Here is a 22,005-nt window from a genome sequence, read left to right on the forward strand (position 1 = left end):
CTATGTGCAAAAAGACCAAGGAATTCAACACTTCAAAGCTCACACTTTGGGTGAAAACCACCCACTTTTTCGACATCCACAGGAATGCATGCATATACGGCTCATTTCTTTTCCCTTTTACTACCTAAGACTCTGTTTTAATACTTTCATTCAGAAACTGTATTTTTTTTTCAAAGTTGGTAGTGATAATGTTTCAGGAGATTTAAAATAAAGGACCTGTTTTAACCACTTTGCACACACACGCTCAGCGGCAGACTGGAGGTCTGTTTGATAGCTGCCAAATTCTCTTTTAGGCTGATTTCTGATGTGAAGGTTGTCTAGTTTTAAGCTCCTCTTTTTCCTCTATTCCCTCTACACAAACAATTGCCTGTAATATTTCTTTCTTTCTTTAACTCCAGGACCAAACTTCTGAGCTGTTTAATACAGAAGGAACACCGACTCTTAATTTTACAGCTTCAGAGAACTGAACTGCAGCTACCGAGGCATCAGTCAAATTGATTAATGAAGATCCTTTCATTGAGGGTATATGCTCCTGAAATTACCTTGCTCTAAGTCTCTCGGGGAGCTGGGGGAGAGGGAGAGAAGCGAGGGATTACTTTCTTTCCTGGATAAACGTGAATAGGTTGCAGAGGGGAATTCTCCTTTTCTCGTCTCGTCCCCGTCTCCCCGGACACTCCTCACAAGCCTGTGTGTGTGTGCGTGTGCGTGTGTGTGTGTGTCTGAAACGGATCTGTCTGTCGAAAATGGGCCTGGAACTCCCTCCTGTGTTGGGATTAGGTCTTGGGGGACCTGGGGTGGAGTTACACTGCTTGCCTATTTTCATATTCATTAGAAATGGGAGGTTGCGTAAGGAGCCCTGCTGAGCTTCAAGATATAAATGCAACTTCGGGTTCCCCCTTTCAAGACAAGAGAAATCAAAGGCTCAGAGGCTAAACAGCTCCCTGAGCTCTGAAGGTCTTTCCCTCCCTCCTTCCTTCCTTCCCTCCCATCCACTCACCCACTCTCCCTCCCTCCCCTGCTCACAGTCCAGCCTCTGTCTAGGGAAGAGGCTCTCAAGCAGCCTTAGATGATTATGGATTTTCTGAGCGAGAAGTTTGCCCTGAAGAGCCAGCCGAGCAAGAACAGTGACTTTTACATGGGAGCAGGAGGCACTTTGGAGCACGTTATGGAAACTTTGGACAATGAGTCCTTTTATAGCAAAACGTCAGGCAGCAAATGCGTGCAGGCCTTCAACCCTCTGCAAAGGGCTGAGCATCATGTGAGACTGGAGAGGACATCACCCTGCCAGGACAACGGTGAGTTCCCATCCCTGGGTTATTCTTGCTCCTGCTCTTTGCCCTCCCTGGAGAAGTACAGAGGAGGCTACAGCTTCTCCTGCCCGGGGAGACCAAAGGCAGCTGGGCAGCCTTTGCGTCCTGACATGTGAGGGGCTTCCAGGTAGTTGCAAATAAGAAAATAAGTAAATAAGATAATAATAATATTAATAATAATAATATTATTAATAATGAAAGGCAGCTGTGTAGCATTTGGGTGGTGATGTGTGAGGGGCTTCCAGATAGTTGTAAGTAAATAATAACAATCACAATAATAATAACAACAATAACAATAATAATAATAACAATAATAATTATAACAATAATAACAGCAACAACAACAGCAACAAAGGCAGCTGTGCAGCCTTTGGGTGTTGACATGTGAGGGTCTTCCGGATAGCTGTAAGTACATAATAATATTAATAATAATATTAATAATAATAATATTATTAATAATGAAAGGCAGCTGTGTAGCATTTGGGTGGTGACGTGTGAGGGGCTTCCAGGTAGTTGTAAGTAAATAATAGTAAGAGTAAGAGTAAGAGTAAGAGTAAGAGTAAGAGTAAGAGCAAGAGTAATAATAATAATAGTTGTAGTAGTATAGTAAAAGTAATAATAATAATAAAGATAATAATAATAATGATAATGATGATAATAATAGCAGTAGCATCACTAATAGTGGCAATATTAATAATAGTCGTAATAGCAAAGATAACAGCGATCACGGTAGTTACAACGGCAAACCTGTAGATCTCAGCGGCTGGACCAGCTCGCCGCCCGCTCCGAGCCGAGCAGCGCGGCAGCGGGTCCCCCCGGGTCCCCCCGGGTCCCCCCGGGCCGGGCGGGCAGGCGGCAGCCGCAGCGCCGTGGCCCCCGGCCGCCTCCCCCCTCCCTCCCCCGCGCTCCCGGGGAAACGCCGCGGACGGCCCCGCTCCCGCTCCTCGGTGGCGCCCGGGGCTCCCGGACACCGCTCGGCGGGAGCGGCGGGGCTGCTCGCTGCCTTCACCGAGCCGAGCGGCGACTCTCCGGACCGACCGAAAACCACCGCGGTGATTCAAACCGCCTTAAATGTTATTCCTAACCGCCCCCTCCACCCCCCACCCCGCCATGACCGGATCGAGGAATGTTTCACTTTTGAAACGTTTTAAATTTTCCCCGCTATTCCAACGTGATGTAAACCAGGCGTAGAAAAAGTAATTAAAAAATGTTTTCCCAGCAGAATCGAAAAAACACGGTTAATATCAAACGCAATAACGACTCCAACAATATCTTACAGTTTTTGATCTCATATAGGCATTAAACTATTAAACAAACTACTTTTTCAAGAACATCCTTATCGTATTAAAGTTTGTAAGAAATAATGACAGATTTCTGCAAGTATAACTTAGGAAAAAACCAACTACAGAAAATTGATTTATACATTCATGTTTTTCTTAATTAGCTCATTTAATGTGTGTCTTGAGGGCTTTGGGGCATTTCCTATCTATATATGTATTGATGGTAAGTATTTAGAAATTGCTCTTGGTTAAAATGAGCTCAGACTGAAAGCAAAAGAATTACTGAGAATGTGAGAAAATTCCAAAGCAAGCTTCTTATCGCATGTTCCATGCCATCTTCGTAGACTGTCATTTCAATAGAGTTTTAAACTGGTTTTTTTTACTGTTTTTGAGAGAAAAACCCCCAACTTTTCAAATCCAATAATATATTGCATGACTTTTCTGGTGATACGAGGTATGTAAAAACAGAAAAAAATAGGAAATGTTTTCATTTCTTATTAAGAAGCTACAGAGGAATATTTCTTATCTCTACAACTCAGATTTTACCTAAAGACAAATGGTTCCTGCAATCTTTATACAAAGTATATGAAGCAATCTTTTAATAAGTTAACATTTTGCAGAAACTCTCTGTATTTTGTAACCATAACAAACTTAATTGGAAACAATTCCGCTTTACAAGTGCAAGGCAAGGTATATGGAATCTATTGAGTTTGTAAAGTGAAGTCAATTTTCGTTTTCATTTGCTTCTTGACTTGTCAGTTTACAGCTATTTAGTTTACTTCACAGTTATTTTGTATTTTCATGGAAACAGAGTTTTTTACATCTGCTTTCAAATTTGGCACGTTTGTCAATAGCTTTATGCCACTAAACCAAAAATCTGGTTTTGGGCTAAGGTTTCTTATCTGTGCAACTCCAGTTGAAGCTGATTTCATGGATTATTAACTACTTCAGTGGCAGAGTGAAAATATTCAAGTGCTCTCATACAGTCTCTTTACAGTGGAATCTTTTAGCTTCTGTTTTCCGATTCAATTCTCTGTTAAAATTCAATGTGATTTTGTACTTTTACTCTGTACGTGTTTAATATTACAGAATCCTCTTCCACGATCTCATATAGAAATACTCCGCTACATAGAATCTGATTGCTTATGAAAATGTTTTATATGAGCTCTTGAATCTAAAGCCCTCTCCTTTAACCTGTTATTTCCCTCCCCTATCTCGTGTACAGTGAACTATGGGATTACTAAAGTGGAAGGACAGCCTCTTCACACAGAGCTGAACAGGCCTATGGACAATTGCAGCAATCTCAGGATGTCTCCAGTGAAAGGGATGCAGGAGAAGGGGGAACTGGATGAACTTGGTGATAAGTGTGACAGCAATGTCTCCAGCAGTAAGAAGAGGAGGCACAGAACAACTTTCACCAGTTTGCAGCTGGAGGAGCTGGAGAAAGTATTCCAGAAAACTCACTACCCTGATGTCTATGTAAGAGAACAGCTAGCTCTGAGAACAGAGCTCACTGAGGCCAGAGTCCAGGTAGGAACCAAATTTTAGCATTTCCAGGACAAGTTGTGTATTGTAGGAACTGGTAAATGACACTCTTGGGGATTATACAAAAGCCCATAAAACTAAAGTAAATAGCTCCCTTTCATTTATTTCTTTATGGATATGAGCTGTTATTCTACAGCACTAAAATAACTTGTTATTTTTTAAAATTGCTTGTGTTGCTGTTCCAGAAACCTGTTTAAAGGATGATAAAACAACATCAATAGTAAAGCAGTGTGGGTCTCCGGGATTCCTGTTTTACTGTCAGAATTCCCAGCAGTGAATGCATAAAGCATTCTGAGTAAAGGCCCCATTAAAGAGATACGTTGCATGTAATTCAGACCGATGATGATGCAGAACTTGTCCGCAAAGGATTCTCTCTGTGTTACAGCATGAAAAGTACTGTCTGAAAAGTAATCAAATCCCTTGTTTAGGTCTGAAGAGCATGCAGTGAAACTGCACATACATAGATGTATGTGTGAATACATGTGTGTGTCTGCGTTGAGCGAGGACACAATCCTTTCATCTCTGTATGAGCTTAAGAGTCACAAAACTGAGAAGTTTATTTGCTGGCTTTAAAACTTGCATAGTTGATGGATAGTGTTGTTCTAATTTTTGGAATGAAACTTACTGCTGACCACTTAGCGCAGCATGTGAGTATTTTAACTGAGTACAAAGTTGATTCATTCAGTATGCGGTTGTACAGTAATCTCAACAATATTTATGGCTTTGGACGTGCAATGGTGAGAAAAGAAGCTAAATATCCAGAAAATGCAGCCCTTCCCCCGTTCAGACATGTTCCCTTAGAAAAGGGTCTGAACTGCATTTTGTGAGTTTTTTCTGTTTTCAGAGATTTTCCCCATTCTGGTAATATGCATCCATTCAATTTAGGGAATAGCAGTCCTATCTATTCTTACAGACTGGGATTCATTTTTTTTAATTTAGTCACTTGTATATGATAACAACTTTGCAACTTGTAATTAAACACATATTCACTCAGGCATCTAAAGTAATAGACGTCATTGCACATACATACAACTGAAAGGAAACTAGAGTCTCGTTCTGAAACGAACTCAGCTAATTAATTTTTCCAGAAGCGCTCTTCTTGTGACTATTCAACCAGATGGTATATTCACTGTTGTCACTGGAAAATAGAGTTCGAAATCAAATGGCAGTTGCATCAATATGATATAAGTGATGCTGATGGAATTTAATTCAGTGGCTTTTAACTCTTCGGGCTCTGTGCAATCCCTTTCTCTCTGAATGTGGAAGTATGACTTCCATTCATTAGGATTTAATCTCAACTGAAAAAATAGCTTGCATGATGTCAAAATGCTGTTCTTAAAATTGTGTAATTCCAGAATACGGAGAACTTCTCCAAGAATAAATTAGCAGTCAGAACAGAGGCAGGAAAATAGGGCTAAAATGTGCCAACTAACTTTTTAATCACTTTTTTCTCTTAGTTTCTTAAACTTAAGTTCAGACAGTAGAATTTTTAAAAATGAGAGTAAATGTGAAAACATGTATGTCTGCACCAGACTTTCGCACAGTATTTCTACTTTAGTAAAACATGTTATCCCCTTTCTTAAAAGAGAACTGATCTTTGCATTTCTTACACGCTAAGTATAAAAGGAAATGGTGATCATTTTTATCCAGAGTAGCGACAGTATTCCATCACAAGAATAAGCAATTTAAAAGGCCTTACATCATTAGAGGCAAGCATCTGGCAATTCAAGGATAACAAGCAGCAGATTTTTACATTGCTTTGTGGAGGCAAATGGTTACTTTATCTCTGCCAAGATCCAGTTTCTAGTAAAGTGATGTAAACAGAAACATTTTGGGGGATTGTCAGGGGAAAAAAAAATGTGTGCTTTTTTTCTCATTTAGTTACTATAAATTCAAGCAAATTGTTTGATTTAGTTTAGCAGAGTGATCAGCTGGATACCTTACCCACATTTCCCTTCACCGCCATTTCATCAAGATCCAATTTAATATTTCTGCTGCATACATGCAGAGAGCCAACCTGAACCTAATTTATCTAAGTTGTTCTCTTTCCTGCTGCATGTCAGTGAAGTAATTGGCACCCATTTTAAGGAGATTGTCAAGGTCTTTTTTCAATGAGAGAGCCTCATTACTAAATTCCCTTAGCGTGTTCTTGATGCCTCCTGTGGAGCCGGGAGAACTTTTTTTCCTTTCCTTTTCTTTTTGCTGAGCCTCAGGCATCATAAACAATACAAATTTACCAACAAGGTCCCTAACAAAATCTACTCAGCATTTACATGCATAGGCCTTGCATTGATTGCTAAGCATGTTTTAAAAGATTACACATTACTAAATTTGCAACAAGTCCTAGGGAATTAACATGAGAAAAATTATGCCCTGGTTGCTTAAGTAGTATCAAAGGACAGTTGAGTTCTCCAGAGATCAAGGCAAAAACTGAGTTATAGAACAATGTTATTTTAAATATTTTACCATCAGGGATCAGAAAATATTCATCAAAATGTGTTTCATAGGCAGTGAGTGTCTCTGTATATAAAAAAAAAATCTATTAATGTATTTATCTATCCAAGTGGATTCAAAATCAATTTAGCGGGAAGACTAATCAATGACACAGTTTCCATAAGAAAGAAAAAAATAAAGGTTCTGTTAGTAGTGTTACTTCTTTAAAAAGATCCAAAATGAGTGTGCTCAAAGCTGAACAATAAAGACTTAGTTGAATAATATTACTTTTATAAAGGACCAGTTACTTTTCTTAGCAATCTCTTTATTTGTCAGAATAAAGCTTAGCCAGTCCAAATTACATTGTCTGAAAGAAAAAATCTTGAAGATGACAGGACAATGACAGATATCAGTCGCAGAAAGAAAGGTGCCTGTAATAGGTTTTGAGATAACACCCGATGCTCAAAATATTGCACAGCAATCCAGAGGTTATTAAGCAAGAAGAAAATAGCTTTTAGTTAACAAGAAGCTACTGTTTTTCAGGTCTAAATTTGTTCATAGTGTAAACGTAAAGTGCCATTCTTTAGTTTTCCATTGCTAGAAACATAGATAACACCCACCACAAATGTGTAAAAAATGTGGCAATATTTTTAAACCTGTCTGTTCTCGTTATTTTTATTATCTTCCTGCCCTGCTAGATTTACAGAAACATTTTCTGCAGCACAGACTACCACCCTGGTGCTAGTTTTTCGTGCCTTTTTGTTACTACATTTGGTGAAGATTATGCATACCTCTAGGAGGCAGATGATATGTAGTCATATTAAGTCAGTGGGCATGTGAAATTAAAATAAAGTTTCTTTACAATTTGACTTGCTGCTGCTTGGTGATATTCCTCTTCAGAATGGAACTCTTGTCAGAATTAGCACTGCCTGGGAAATTTAACTGATCTTCCCACTGCTTTTTTAATTTTTTTTTGAAACACTAGACAGGAAATAGTATATACTTTTAAAATAGCCGGAAATAACTTAAACAGCTCTGACACTGAGCAGATAGAAGCTGCAAGAAGTTCATCTTCAGGCAGAGAACTTTCCTTTCTTATAAAAACAGAAATTTTCAAAGCTACTGTCCAAAATCTCTTGGCTTTTTCCCTAAAACTGCACAGTATGTACTTGAGTTTACCTTGATGAGTGTTTCCACATATCCTGTAGGTTTGGTTCCAGAATCGAAGAGCAAAATGGAGGAAAAGAGAACGCTATGGTCAGATCCAGCAAGCTAAAAGTCATTTTGCTGCCACTTATGATATATCTGTTCTTCCAAGGACTGACAGCTACCCTCAGGTATGGTAAAGACCAAGTAGTACTTGAGTTCTATTTTTACCTTCTCTTCCACCCATAGGCACACATATGCAGAGAAGATCCATGAAGACTTTCCTGTATTTGGCTTTCTGTCTTCTTTAGATACATCAACAGAACGTGCCACTGTGAACAAGAGTTCCAGCATCCAGTATGAATAATTAACTCTTAAACTACAACAGTTTTTTAAAGAACAATCTTAGGAACTACAGAATTTTGCATACGTTGTGTTCTGAGAATGACTGGCAATGGCAGTTATGTACTGAGAATGAGGGTGAATTTTTCTCTTCACATAAAATTATGGGGGGATTTGAATCACTTCTAAGTCCATACACAAATTCTGGATAATATCTAGTCCCATTGAGATTGAAAGTAATGAAGTAAATTTATATAATATGGTCAGATATATATCTGGTCAGATATATATCTGGGATATATATATTCACAGGCAAAACTGTCTTAACAGCTCTGGTCTTGTGTGCTTTGGTAAAATGTGGCATAAACTTTGCAATCTTTGGGCAACTTCCTTCTGACATAGTAAACATGCACAGTTTCTTCACAAACCACAACAGACCAATGAATCCACAAATTTTCTACTTGCATGGAACTGTAGTATGGCCATGTACAAACAGACTTGAATACATATGGCTGGCAGAGGGAGGCAGGAGCTCTCTCAGTCAGTAGTAGATTTTTTTTTTCTCCCCATTAGTATACAGTTAGGTATTGCTGCGGAATAAGATCAGAATCTTCTGTTTCTGTTCTCCAGTTCTTCGGTTTAGTGCCTTGCCTCACTCTCTGCTATTGTTTGTTTGCTCGCTCACTTGTTTTAGTGCATTGAATACTTTCGTTTTGAAGCCATTGTTTTTCATTATTTCTAGCTTCCCATTGCTTTTACCACATAATTAAAAAAAAAAATACCATACTAAGCAAAAATTTGTATGGGTCCTTGCAGCAGAGTCCTTCCAATACCAGTGTCCGGGTAGTCTTCTAGTTCATTAGGTAGCAGAGTCTCTGTCAGCCTTAGGAGTACACCCATGTTCTGTGCGGTCTTGCTTTGATCATGCTTTACGTTGGCTGAATGTCATTAGCTTTGAATCAAAGGTCTTGGGCTCACATGTTGTCCACCCAGGTTAAAGTGCTTTAGCTCTGAGGGGGTTGCATGTTATTAGGTTTGGTCCCTCGGCTGGATTTTGGTTTTGTTCCTGTAGCTGAGAACATCCATTTCAGATCTGGCAGCACTTACCAGTTTGCTTGTTCTTATTTTATAATGTAATAATTCATCAGCCAAAATTATATTAGAAACCACTATATGATACATTCCGTGTCTAAGTTGGAGGACACAATACTACCCAGGTGGAGGTGTGCAGTAAGACCTTGAGCACTCCTAGGACATAGATACAGTCACTCACAGATCTCACTCAAGGTGTTTAGGTATCTTTTGAAGGCCTTTCTGACTTACCTATAGTATCACAACAGATGATAAAAAGAATAGTACTTAAGCTTTGGGCTTTGTATCCCAGAGTCAGTTCTCTAGATCAGATTTTGTATCTCCAAGATCATCTTGTATTAGGATGTTTAGTAGGACTTCATCTATAAATTTTCTCAATTGACAGAAATTTCATTAGCATAAGACAATGGAATAATGGAAGTAATTGGTAAGCACTTAAAATGCTTGTCTTAAAATTAATGTTTTTTTTTTAAAAAAACCCCATAATTTAAGAATACAATCTGTAAAAATCTAAACCCAATGAAATATCTATTCTGTACTTTCAGGCTCTTAAAAAGATGAGTGAATTCACCGCACTTCTATTTACAAATTCGTTAAAAAACATCAAACATATTTCCTAGGCTGATGACACAACTAAGTTTCAGCCTGGCAAAACTTTCTATCATTAATTTTTAAGTTTTTAAAAACAGGAGATTGAAATGGAAATGCTGGTACCATAATCTTAAAATAAAGTATCTCTAAAATGTGTAGAAGTATAAAATCTATATTCATTAATAAACATGAATATATACTAATCACCTACAGCCACAGGATAACACACTGCAGGTAAACAGACAGGCATAAACATGTAATTGAGTCTGATCACCTGCAAGAGAAAGTTGTTTTGTCTGTACTATACTTCATGAACAGAAACAAAGAGCAAAATGAAGGTGTGAGTCCACTTTACACTGCCTATTTCAGTTGAGTGCGTGCACGTATAGTTTGGCTACATGATAAAAGCAAGGTATCTGAGTCGTCAGTGAAGAAGGTGGCTGCTTTGCTGTGTACTGGAATATGAATAGGTATCCAGTCAACTATGACAAAACAGTCAAAGCAAGCTCACGTTCTTGCTAGCCTGATGGCAATTCTTTATGTTTCTACATCCTTAAATCCTCACCTTCAGTAAAATCATTGTGTATCATATATGTAAGATTACCATTAAGAATGCCTGAGACAACAAAATTCCATATTCAAAACATGATGACCACTAACATCACTACATTAAAATCTTTCGAACTAGACGTCTGTTTATAAGTACCTCCTTTAGGAAAACAAATATACAGTACACGACTTGCTATAAACTCATTAATCTATCTTACAGTTTAAGCAGAAAAAGGTATTTAAAATTATGATCTGCATGTTTGGTTTTAATGTTATAGATTTTCCCAAAAATAATTCTACTATTTTAATACAATTAATGCAAGAAAGGAAATTCCTTCCTTCCTTCCTTCCTTCCTTCCTTCCTTCCTTCCTTCCTTCCTTCCTTCCTTCCTTCCTTCCTTCCTTCCTTCCTTCCTTCCTTCCTTCCTTCCTTCCTTCCTTCCTTCCTTCCTTCCTTCCTTCCTTCCTTCCTTCCTTCCTTCCTTCCTTCCTTCCTTCCTTTTTCTTTCTTTCTTTCTTTCTTTCTTTCTTTCTTTCTTTCTTTCTTTCTTTCTTTCTTTCTTTCTTTCTTTCTTTCTTTCTTTCTTTCTTTCTTTCTTTCTTTCTTTCTTTCTTTCTTTCTTTCTTTCTTTCTTTCTTTCTTTCTTTCTTTCTTTCTTTCTTTCTTTCTTTCTTTCGTACAAACACTCTTACTGTGACATTGGCATTACTAAAAGTTAGATAGTCTTTGCCATTCTTTTGAGTAACTAGTTTTTCTTGGGGATTGTGGAACAGTTCACTAGAGCTTGTTTATGAAACTTGTATTAATATGGTGGAAAACAGACATTCAGTTGCTGGCAAAAAGCATAGGACGGTGTTGAAAAAGGATAACATCAGGCTGAGATATTTACTGCTCTGTGGCAGAAGGAACAGGAACAAATTGTGAATTTCTGGTGTGCATTGGATGAATTTGCAGTCTGAAGTTTTCTGTTTTTAGCCCTACCACAGATATGTTCCCAAAACTGACATTCCACTTGCATTCCAGCAGAAACATCAATCTCTTGTACTCAGTGAAGGGTGTGGAGATCCCTGATCAGTCTCTTCACCAATTATCTTCATCAAATATAAATAAGAACATGCTGCTGCTATGCACTGTGTGACAGTATATACCTGAAAGGTTTTCCTGTGAGGAAATTTTCTTTTCAACTTATTTCAGATAGAATGTTGGCTCGGAATCAGAGAATGGTTGAGGTTGGAAGGGACCTCTGGAGCTGGTCTAGTCCAACCTCCATTTCTGTAATTCATTCTAATTTTACTGTTAAATAACACATTGTTATCTTCAAAATAATAATAAAGGATTTAGGTTTGGTTTTATTTTTCTAGACTATAACAGTTTGCTTAATTAATTTTACAGTACTTTGACTTTAAGTTTTAATTATTGAGCAAAGTAACTGCTCAGCTGGCTGCCAGGAAGTTCAGAATCTATGTACACATGGATCTTCCATTAATTATACTGGCAACACCTGGATTGCAGAGAAGGACAGTTAGCAGAATATTCCAGGACAACAATCTGTTATTCAAGTATTTTTTCTAGGCTTTGACATTAAAAATACCACTGAGTTGTTAAGTTTCCACTCAGATAAACTTTCAACAATATTATGCTGAAAATCAGTTTTTTTCTAGGAGAGTATTATGCACAGTACTTTTTGGTAAAAGGTTGCAGTTTCATTAGTTTCATGTATTTAAGCTTCAAGTTTCTCATGAAGATACAATATGTTGTGGTCTAAGTAATCTTAAGTGAACTCAGAAAACAATTCACTCTTAAAACTCAGACACTCCGAGCTTCACTAGGCAGCAACATTTTGCTGATGGTATGAAAACTAAGAGGCAGCATTCTAACATCAGTGAGAAAATGAGTGCAAGATTCACTTCATGGAGTTTACTTCAGCTCACCTGAATAAATTTTAGTGAATAAGTACTACTTGTCTCAGTCACCTAAACACAGTGCTACTTAAGATATCTTGGGATAACTGGGGCACTGTTACAGTGCTGATGAACAGGACGTAGAAGAAGTGTGCATCCTTCAGGAGAGGCAGCTGTTGGCCAGACAGATATAAGACATTTGTGTTTAGGAAACTTAATCAAAGGGGCTTACATGCCAGAGGTGGGTTTCCTTTAAAGTTGATGAAAATACGGTCAATTAAGTTGTCTCTTCCTAAAGTATAAGGTGTAAATTAGGTAAGACGATCTCTAAAACTGTATTTTTTTTCTCTGGGCCTTGGTTCAGCTACAGATATCTATAGGTTTCTAGATGGATATCAATACTATCTGCTGAGAGATGAACAACAAAAAGGATGCCTAGACTTGGTCTTATCTTATTGGTCTCTACTTGACTTTGACTACTTTTGCTGTCCTATGCCTAACGAGAAGGCTAATTTTACAAAGGGTACTTGACATTGATTAAAAGTTTCAGTATGAGAAGTAGCAAAGGACCAAAAAACCTAAGACAAACTTTCATTTTTATGGCCTCCTTATTTGCACACAAGAAGGTGAAATTTGATCAGAAGCCTATGCTACTATTACACAGATGTCTAGCTTTCCCTCTGAGTTAAATTTATAAAGATGTCTTCTTAATAAATGGAAGTGCAGCAGTATGTAAATAAACATTAAATTTTATTCTTGAAAAGCTGGTACATGGGGCAAAATTTTTTCTCTAGATGGTCTCTTTCCATACTTTAGATCTTTTCTTCTTGCTTTTCCTTTTACTCTAGTTACTTTCTTGTCATTTTTCTTCAAACTTATTTTGAAAGTGTTTATCCTGTCACACCAGTATACTTTCCCTCATAATCCTGTGTGAAGGGTAGTTTCCCTCTCTTATTTGGTTGAAAATGCAAGCAAGAGTTGGACAGGACTCTATTTATTTCTTTTTTGGGTAGAAAGCCCAGCCCAGCACAGGTGGGAATTGTGGGGAGACAAAAGCATTTCATAAGTATAAGAACTGGAGTGATACAGAAAGTGTAGAAAGAACAGAGAACATTGAAATCTCAAAATGAAAAGGAAGAGGCTGAAATTTATATTCCATCCACCAAACTGATAAATCAAATTAAATATGTTGAATAGCATGACATCACATGATTTGTTTTGGCAATCAAAGAGTGTAGAAGTGGTATCAGTATACATGTGTTATGTACTAAGTTCTAGGATCACCATTACAGTTCTGCTCAAGCCTTAGTACATATGGGTAATTCTCATTAGCAATAATCAAAGTTAAATGCTCTAATTAAATCTTTCATATGGCATGTATTAGACACCACATGTTATTTGACTTAAAAATTCTTTTAACTGTAGTAAACATACAAATGACAGTTAATCACAATAGTTCATTAAGGTTATGGGTACACTGATTAAGTAGGAGTAGATGTGGTAGACATATCTGAGCTAGCTTCAAAGAAGTTTTATTGTATACTCATGCTGTCTAGCTGTGATAGTATGGAGCTCAGACTGGGCCACCACCTGGATGGTATGTTGCTTGCTGCATATGTGCTGACTGCTGCACTGCTGTGGTTGATATTCCAACAAGCATAACACTTCTAATCTTTTTGGGTGGTGTATGTTCCACCCAAAGTAATTTGTGCACTGCACTTTTATTTTTTCTTGGTTCTGAACCATCTCTGTATGTGGTCCTTCTCACAGACTTAATATTCTGTTTGCTGCTTTAATTATTTTTTTTAATTTTTTTTTTTGTGAAACATATTTCTTTAAGTCTGTCAGGGACTTTATCTGCGGCTTAATTATAAAGCAAACCCCCCCCTTTTTTTTTCTGAGATAGAAACTTCTTTTTAGTAGTATTTTTCAAGATATGAGATTCTGTCTTTAACTGTGTGATAGATGTGAAATGTAACTAATTCTTATAGTAACTGGCCCTGAGATTGCATTTGGGAGAAGTTACAGTTTATCTACAAAACATCCTATACAGGAATGAAAGCTTGATGACTTCTCAAATCCTCATTATTTTGCACCTAGCAAACTTGTTAAGCATGGAATAAAATGAACAGGCTTTTACTTTGTTCACCATATGTAAGGCTGAAAATGGAGTGAACGGGTCTATCACATTTTTTAGAGCTGCAGCATTAAACCTTTCACTGCCAAGAGCCAGCTTGTGTTTTATGGATATATCTGAAAATGGTGTGCTGCAGCTCTGTCATATGTACCTAAACCTTATAAGGTATGGAGGATCTTCATATGTTTGTTAGGTCCAGTTACTCCTATAAAATGATCACAAATTACACCAAAAGCATTTTGTCTAGATATAAAGGAAAAAGTGCTATGAGAGTGGTAAAGCCTTTGAACAAGTTGCTCATAGAAGTTGTTGAATCTTCGTAGTTGGAGCTACTCAAAACTTGACTGGATAGGGCTTGAATAACCTGATCTAAATTCAAAGTTAGTTGTGAACAAAGGTTTGGAATAATAATCCCAGAGGGCCACTTCAGTTTAAATTTTTCTGAGAAGCTATGAATCTTTACGCTCTGGAAGTACAGGTGAATCTCTGCCCATACTTTGAACGTTCTTAAGAGTTCTCCAGAAAAGAAATACTGTGGCAAGTCATAGACCAGATTAATTATGCTGATGGACTAGGAACATCCTATAGATCATGAGTTGTAAACTAGCAGTTTTAAGTAGCTTAGCAGCTATTGCATTTAATCTGTCTATAGTAGTTCTTTGTGCAAACACAGATTTTGTGTTTTCTATCAGTACAATGATTGTCATTTCCCACAAAGAGAGAAGTGATAAAAATTTATCAAAACCAGCCCTTTGACATTTGCATGTTTTCTATAGTTAGGAAAATTCTTAACTGTATAATTAATGCCGCTGTTGTTTCTCTTATAATGCCGAGGAAAATCTGGAAAACAGAGCCTGTGTAGTTTATAATTATGTATGTAGTTTCTAATTACATACTAGAATAATTATAATAACATACAACATATAATATAACATATGTTATGTAATATAACAACAATAACTTTTAAATTCACATCTAGAAATCTTAAAGAGATATTAATTTTTTTTCCCACGTGAAGTGCTAAAACATATCCACTCAAATAGTAACTGTGTAACTCCAGTCTGGGCATGCAAGTTAAGATGTTTGGTGAGTGGAGAACTAAAGGTAACCTAGCTAAAACCCTCAGAAAATCTGGAGATTTGAGTTTAGACGTTTTCTCCAGGTGCTGCGTCAGAAGGCCAAAACTCCAAGAACTTGAAATTTTAACAAAGAAAATAAGCAATGACACCAAGTGGAATGACCAATTACCTCAACTAATTTTCCTCTGCAGTGTCAAGCAGAAGGTCATATGCTTTGGAAATGATATCTTAACCATGCTAACAACCATCAATCTCCCGTTATGTTCTTGTCATAGCTATGAAATCCTACTTTTTTTTTTTCTTCTTCTGTTGGGAAGGGTATGTGTGTGTATGTGTATAAAATGTACAGAAGGTAAATATATTGAAGGGTCTGGTAATTTCATGGTAACCACAAGAGCAAAGCTCAAGTTGTTTGTGATGTTAACAGAAACCAGAGATGTGCTGTATGTGTAGCCTCATTCACAGTCTCTGAATTGCCTTTTATATAGTTCATGGATCACACAAGAGTTTAAGAGGAAAAATATTTTGTTTAAATTCATGTACATAATGTCCCTTTTCCTTCCAACATACCAGAAGAAGGTCTGATAATTTTGACTTATTGTAAAACTTTTCTATATTTATTTTTGACATAGGAATACCTTCTGCACCTCAGTTTTGCTCTAAGATATTTATGTTGTAAAACCTTGCTAAGAAATGAAAATCTTATACCAAGAGCCAAGTCACTCAACCAACTAAAACGAACAGAAAATTGATATGACTAAAACATTCTTTTCAAAAACATCATTGTCTCATGAGAGAAGACATAAAGCTTTCCCAGCTTCTTGTGGCATTTCTGAAGTTAAGTTTACTAATTTGGATTCTTTCCTTTAAGGAAGAAACCTAGGGCACCCCTATGAAGTTTTAGGAATTAATAGCTTAGTCACATATTTCTTAAACAAGACACTAGTATATTTTAGGTTGTATAGCTGAATTCTGTTCTCATTTACACCTGTAAGATCTCACTGAAGTTAAATTGAAAGAATTTTGTCTAGGATAAAAAGATCAGGAAAATTGTTGTTACTAATCTTAGTTTTCTGCAAACCAAGTTACTAGAAATATGGAAGGAAAGAGTAACTATGTGATACCTCCAGACCACATGGGTTATTGGGCACTTTCAAGCTAGCCTCTGAACTTTTTGAAATCTTCCTATCATGATTGTATTAAGGGCAAGTTCATCATATTCTTATTTAAACAGATATTTATTTGGAAAGTTATTCCTATAATTATATCTGTGAAGCCTGGGTGACTGCTGCATTTGGGATAGTGTTTCTCAGAAATACATCTCAGTAAGCCAGATAAATAAGATTTTGTCATATGTGAATTCACTTTGGGGATGATGAACTCCTTCAGAATTAGCTCTTGTATTAGATATGGCATAGATGAACAAGTATCTCCCTAGAAAAATTCTGTTGTGAAGGTTGTGGGGCTAACCATTTGGCCCGGATAGATCACCAAAAAGAATGGGGTTTTGTGTGCCTGTGTTTGAAATATATGTATATATATTTTTCTTTCCTGGATTCTTTCTTTTTTTAGCTGTATCAGCTCCCTGTTTCACTGCAATAAAGCGTTGTTTCAGCAAAACAAACAAGTGGAACAGCATGGAAATAGGAATGGATGACTTATTTTATTGGAAGAAAAGGGAAGGAAACCGCAACAGCTGCTTTATCTGTCATTGTTGCTGCAAGAAATCTTTATGTTACCATGAAATACAATAAAGTACAATTAAAAGGTTATAGTGTTCCTGACAAAAAAAAAAAAAAAAAGATAAAGATTTTTTGGATAGGCAACTAGGTTTCTGATTTTCCCAGTCTGTGACTGAGACAGAATGTTTGCAGCTTGGGCTTTCAAGCAAAGTGAAGATATTCTACAGTTTTTATATGTTTCCAGCTGCTCTTTTCTTTACTAATCTCCTCTGTACCCTAATCACATGCTATTTGGCTGAAAATTCACTAAATCGAAGAAATTAGTGCACCTTATGAGTCTTAGTGGGTCACTTCCCTGTTGCCATACACTTAACTATCACACTTCGCAGCTCTTTCTGGGTCCATTGTTTCATTCTTGCCATATTCTGTAAATCTGTACTAGGATCTGAGAAACCTTCTAGGCAATAGGACATCCAGGAATCCCTGTATCCCGAGCCATAAAAGATGTACTGCTCTCTTTGGGAATGTTCTGCGTAGCTGAATGAAACAAACTTTTGTAGGCAAGGCAATGGTTCAAATAGGCTCAGGTACGATATACCCTTTGACCCCAGACAAGCCACCTGTTTTCTGAAGATCAAGAAAAAAGTCTGTGTGATTATAAGCTGAAACTAGCTCAGGTACGTTAATTAGGGAGCACTAAGGCAGCTGAGGATCACATTAAACTGTGGAGGACTTCCCACGAGCTGACATTTGAGAGGCTTTTAAAAGCTGCTGAAGGGAGGAGGGAAGGATGGGAACTGGAAAGCTGTGAAACTCTCACTAGAGTCTCTTTCCTCCTGTAGATCTCTGAAGGCCCACAAGAAGGAGGAAAAATCCTTGATATCCTTTCCCAGGCACCTTACTCACCCCATTACCTCTCAGCAGACCACCTAAGATATACAGGAGCAGATGCCTGAGGTGTGCACAACTAGCTGTGCATGTGTGTGTGTGTGAAAAGCAAACGACATTCATGTGAGTGGGTGTGGAAGCGTGTGTATGCCTGTACAAATGCATGTCTGTGTGAACAAGGAGTTGGGCAGACTGAGAGTTTGGGAAACTGTCTTGTTACCATGACTTTTCTCCTGCCTTCTGCAGGAAACCAAAACAGAGTGTTTACTCGTTCTTTTTGGCTGCTGGAATTGCCAAGGAGCCCAACTTACTTTGTCAGCTCCTGATAATCCCTGCTAATATAACTCTTCAAAAACTTAACTTTTAAAATAAGGCTCTGTCTCATCCTTGCTATCTGCACTAGATCTCAGCTAGATGAGTTCAGTGAACCATAATTTATCTCATTAGCTTGTTGGTGGTTCGGTGGGTGGGTATGTGTTGCTGCAACGTGATATGACAATGAGAAAAAAAATCAACTTAGCATTAGAAGCATGTTTCCATTCTGTGTGCGTGTATGTGTGGGTCTGTCATAATTCATTACTTCCCCTGACCTCTACTTTGGTAGAAAAAACCCATCACTCAGCTAGAGAGATAACCTACATATCTTAAAGCCAAAATTCCTTTGTCTATGGATTTGGAACATGAAGGCAAAAATAAGTTTGAAGTGGGATTTCACTTTACAGTGCTAACCGAAGAGTAATTGCAATTACTCCAACATATAGCAGACAACAAAAACATGTGGGCTCAATCCCAGTTCATCACAGCAATAATGTGCTGAACAGACAACAGATTCCTAGGCTGAAGACAAATTTAGCAAAGTATGGCAAAAAGAAAAGTATATAGTTAGTGACTGAGAAGTTCTGTACTGTGAATGAGGGCTACCAATGTCTTGTATAATGGTGTCTCTAGATTTTTTTTAAAAATCAGCATTCAAGGGAGAGAGATAAGTGCTGAAGAAATACAATGCTGTTTATTCTATAATGGTCAGTCCAAGTGAGAAACAATGAGGAAGTTACAGTGTGTCAGAAAATATGCTCGTATTGTACTGATAGGAGGACAGAGTAGTGAGTTTGAAAAACAGGATAGCTGATGAATGTGGAGTTTGATTAAAGCAAAGCGAACAGAGGAGGTGTGAAAGAATACACAGTCTGAGATAATGACGGAAGCTGACTTGTGCCAGGCCTTGAAAATCTTTGTCTATTCATCTAGTAACAAACAAGTGAAAATTACCTATCTGTAAGTAACACCAATTCAGAGACGATAGGAGAAGGCCTGGGACTTGGAATGAAGTTTTTACTGACTGCCAAGTAAAGAAGGCACTACATACACGTCAAAGCTTGAATACATGGTTACTCCAGATCTTTAGCAGACATTGCTGGCAACCACAAAGTTTGTCTCCTAGTCTATCATGCAATGTTTTCCAGGGATGCACAGTGGAGCCAGTTGAGGCTGAGAGCTGAAACAGAAATGCCCTCTAGCACAATTTCATATAAAAACATCACAAAAATAATTTTTATCTTAAAACCATCTTTGAAACAACTTTAGGAAAAGTTCTTGGATGCATTATCAACCATGCCTGTATTTTATGGATTCATTTGTTTTAAAGTAATTATGCAAGGATTCTCAATATTTACTTTTGCAAATATTTGCTGGGCTTTGTTGCTTGAGAAGTCTTGGTTTGTTTTGTTTACTCTTTTGTACTGTTTCCTATATTACACTGAGAAAGAATTCTGATGAGGAGGAGCTTTTATAGTAAAACCAGCTATAATACTGTGCACTCTTTTGACATCTTTTATTTAAAGTCAGTTATATGCTTCTACTAGATTTACTCACTAGCTGGGCTGATGGTATTTTGCGTTTCAATGGTAAACACTTGGGGTGGAGCCACAGAGCAAGGAATATGACTCAGCAGCCCTTGCTCTTAAGTGAATGATCCAGTATTTTGTCATATGTAATATCTTCATGATATTTTCTACTATGCTTGCAGAGAACTAGTTAAGGATGGGTTGTTTGTTTTAGAGAACTAATAATAGATGTGTTTAAGTAAAGAAAACAAAGTGTTGCAGAAAACAAAAGATGAACTATCTAAGTTTAATCTTATTCATTTTATATGTTCCAGATTCAGAACAATCTGTGGGCAGGGAATGCGGCTAGTGGTTCTGTGGTTACTTCCTGCATGCTGCCACGAGATACGTCCTCCTGTATGACACCTTATTCCCATTCACCCCGGACAGATTCTGGCTACACAGGCTTTTCAAACCACCAGAATCAGTTCAGCCACATGCCCCTCAATAATTTTTTCACTGACTCTTTACTTTCTGGGGCAACAAATGGACACGCTTTTGAAACTAAACCAGAGTTTGAAAGGAGGTCCTCCAGCATTGCAGTTCTACGGATGAAAGCCAAAGAGCATGCTGCCAATATTTCTTGGGCCATGTAATATAGCAGTACCCTTTCTTAATTTCCTTTTTTTTATTATTAGCAAACTGAAAACATTTTTATTTTCCATATTTAAAGGACACAACAATAAGCTGCAGTGAGTGGAATGCTAGAAATCATAATGCACATGATGTCTGCTTAAACAAATGCAATATAGTATTTAACAATAAAACAAAACCTAAACCAAATAGATTTACCATGCATCAAGATCAACAAGCCCTCTTTGTTTTGGTTTTTATATAGAAATATGTTTTGTTGTACCAGTTGATGAAATATGATTATACAACTTGCAAAAAGAATAAAACTATTAAGCAAAAATGTCTACTCCATTGATTTTAACAGTGTTGTATACAAAATGAATACTTCATAAGGGAACAACTCTGTAAAGAAAAATAAATTTATTATACTAAAACCATGAAGTAAATCTTTAAGAACACCATGCAGAGAAGGAAATATATGATCTTTCATGTTGTAGGTGGAATTTACAGATGTAACTCTTTCAGCACTGTGCTGCTGCTCTGAGCCAGCTCTGCTGGTTTTCCTAAATGCATGTTGAGCTTGTCAGAATTATATCAATGCATAACCAATGTAATGAGAAGGGAAGGTATTCATTCATTTTATGGACCTTAATGTACTACTATAAAAGATAATGAGATTTTTCTGCCAAACATATCACTAAAAGCAGGATCACAGTGTTTAACAGAGTTTTCAAAGACATGCACAGATTATGTAAGTCAACTAGCATTTGAATGAAATCTTTAAGGCTTCAGATAATGTATCTTGAAACTTAAGTGACTAGAAGAGAGTATGGAATAGTGCTGTGACACTTTCAACACAATCCGGATTTAGAAAGAAGTCCAGAAAAACAAAGTCTTCCTTCCAATCCAGTCAGTCTTAGTAACTGGGTTTTTTTGTAACATTATGGTTAAATTGGAAAGCAAAAAGTCTAACAGGACTTAAGGGTTTCTCTGTAACTAATCTCAAGATGTTATAAAATTACATTTCCTTTATTTTTAATTACATTTGTTGATCGTTTACTTTTTCTTCTTTTTTTCTTCCCCCCCTAGCCCTCCACCCCCTCCTTCCTCCCCCCCAAGTGGTTTGATCCCTTCAAATTTGATAGGTAAAATCTTTTTGACTGCAGTGGTAGCAGGATTTGGCTCTCAGCTCCCAGCCTATCACAAAGGAATTAAAATGTCAGCAGACTTTCTGACATTTCTGGTGGAAAAAAAATAGAGGAGAAGAAAAATACTTTACATCTGGAGAATTGCTATCTGCTTTGATTTACTTCTCCTCCCTTTTCCCCGTCACATTCCAAGCTCCTTCAGATGAGTGAAATGTCAGCCTCTTTGAAAGCAACAGTCAGTCTCTCAGGTTCATAAAGGCAAAGTAAATTAATTGAAATAAAGAAGGGCTTGCATGGCTGTGATTAGAACAAGATACAACTCTCTGGGCACCCCCTGCTCCTTCTTGCTTTTCTCTCTGGATATTAGTTAGGAACGGAGGGCTGATGGGGGCTGAATGAAGGACCAGGGAAGAACATTTCATCAC

General features: G+C 37.4%; 1 protein-coding gene across 1 annotated transcript; it reads left to right on the plus strand.

The window, feature by feature from the left end:
• Positions 1-884: 884 nt before the first annotated feature.
• On the plus strand, positions 885-20,665 carry ALX1 (ALX homeobox 1). The gene is made up of 4 exons (XM_069849818.1): positions 885-1,295; positions 3,816-4,120; positions 7,777-7,905; positions 20,135-20,665. The coding sequence occupies exons 1-4, from the start codon at positions 1,067-1,069 to the stop codon at positions 20,453-20,455; spliced, it is 984 nt and encodes a 327-aa protein (XP_069705919.1). The 5' UTR covers positions 885-1,066; the 3' UTR covers positions 20,456-20,665.
• The last annotated feature ends 1,340 nt before the right edge of the window (positions 20,666-22,005 follow it).

The sequence above is a fragment of the Phaenicophaeus curvirostris genome, chromosome 1, assembly GCF_032191515.1.
Source record: "Phaenicophaeus curvirostris isolate KB17595 chromosome 1, BPBGC_Pcur_1.0, whole genome shotgun sequence".
In the NCBI taxonomy this organism is placed as follows: domain Eukaryota; kingdom Metazoa; phylum Chordata; class Aves; order Cuculiformes; family Cuculidae; genus Phaenicophaeus; species Phaenicophaeus curvirostris.

Bases quoted from the DNA above. Each gene is read 5' to 3' on its own strand.
- ALX1 (XM_069849818.1), top strand. From the start codon at position 1,067: ATGATTATGGATTTTCTGAGCGAGAAGTTTGCCCTGAAGAGCCAGCCG. The intron at 1,296-3,815 runs GTGAGTTCCCAT...TCTCGTGTACAG, and splicing joins ATCACCCTGCCAGGACAACG to TGAACTATGGGATTACTAAA. The intron at 7,906-20,134 runs GTATGGTAAAGA...TATATGTTCCAG, and splicing joins GGACTGACAGCTACCCTCAG to ATTCAGAACAATCTGTGGGC.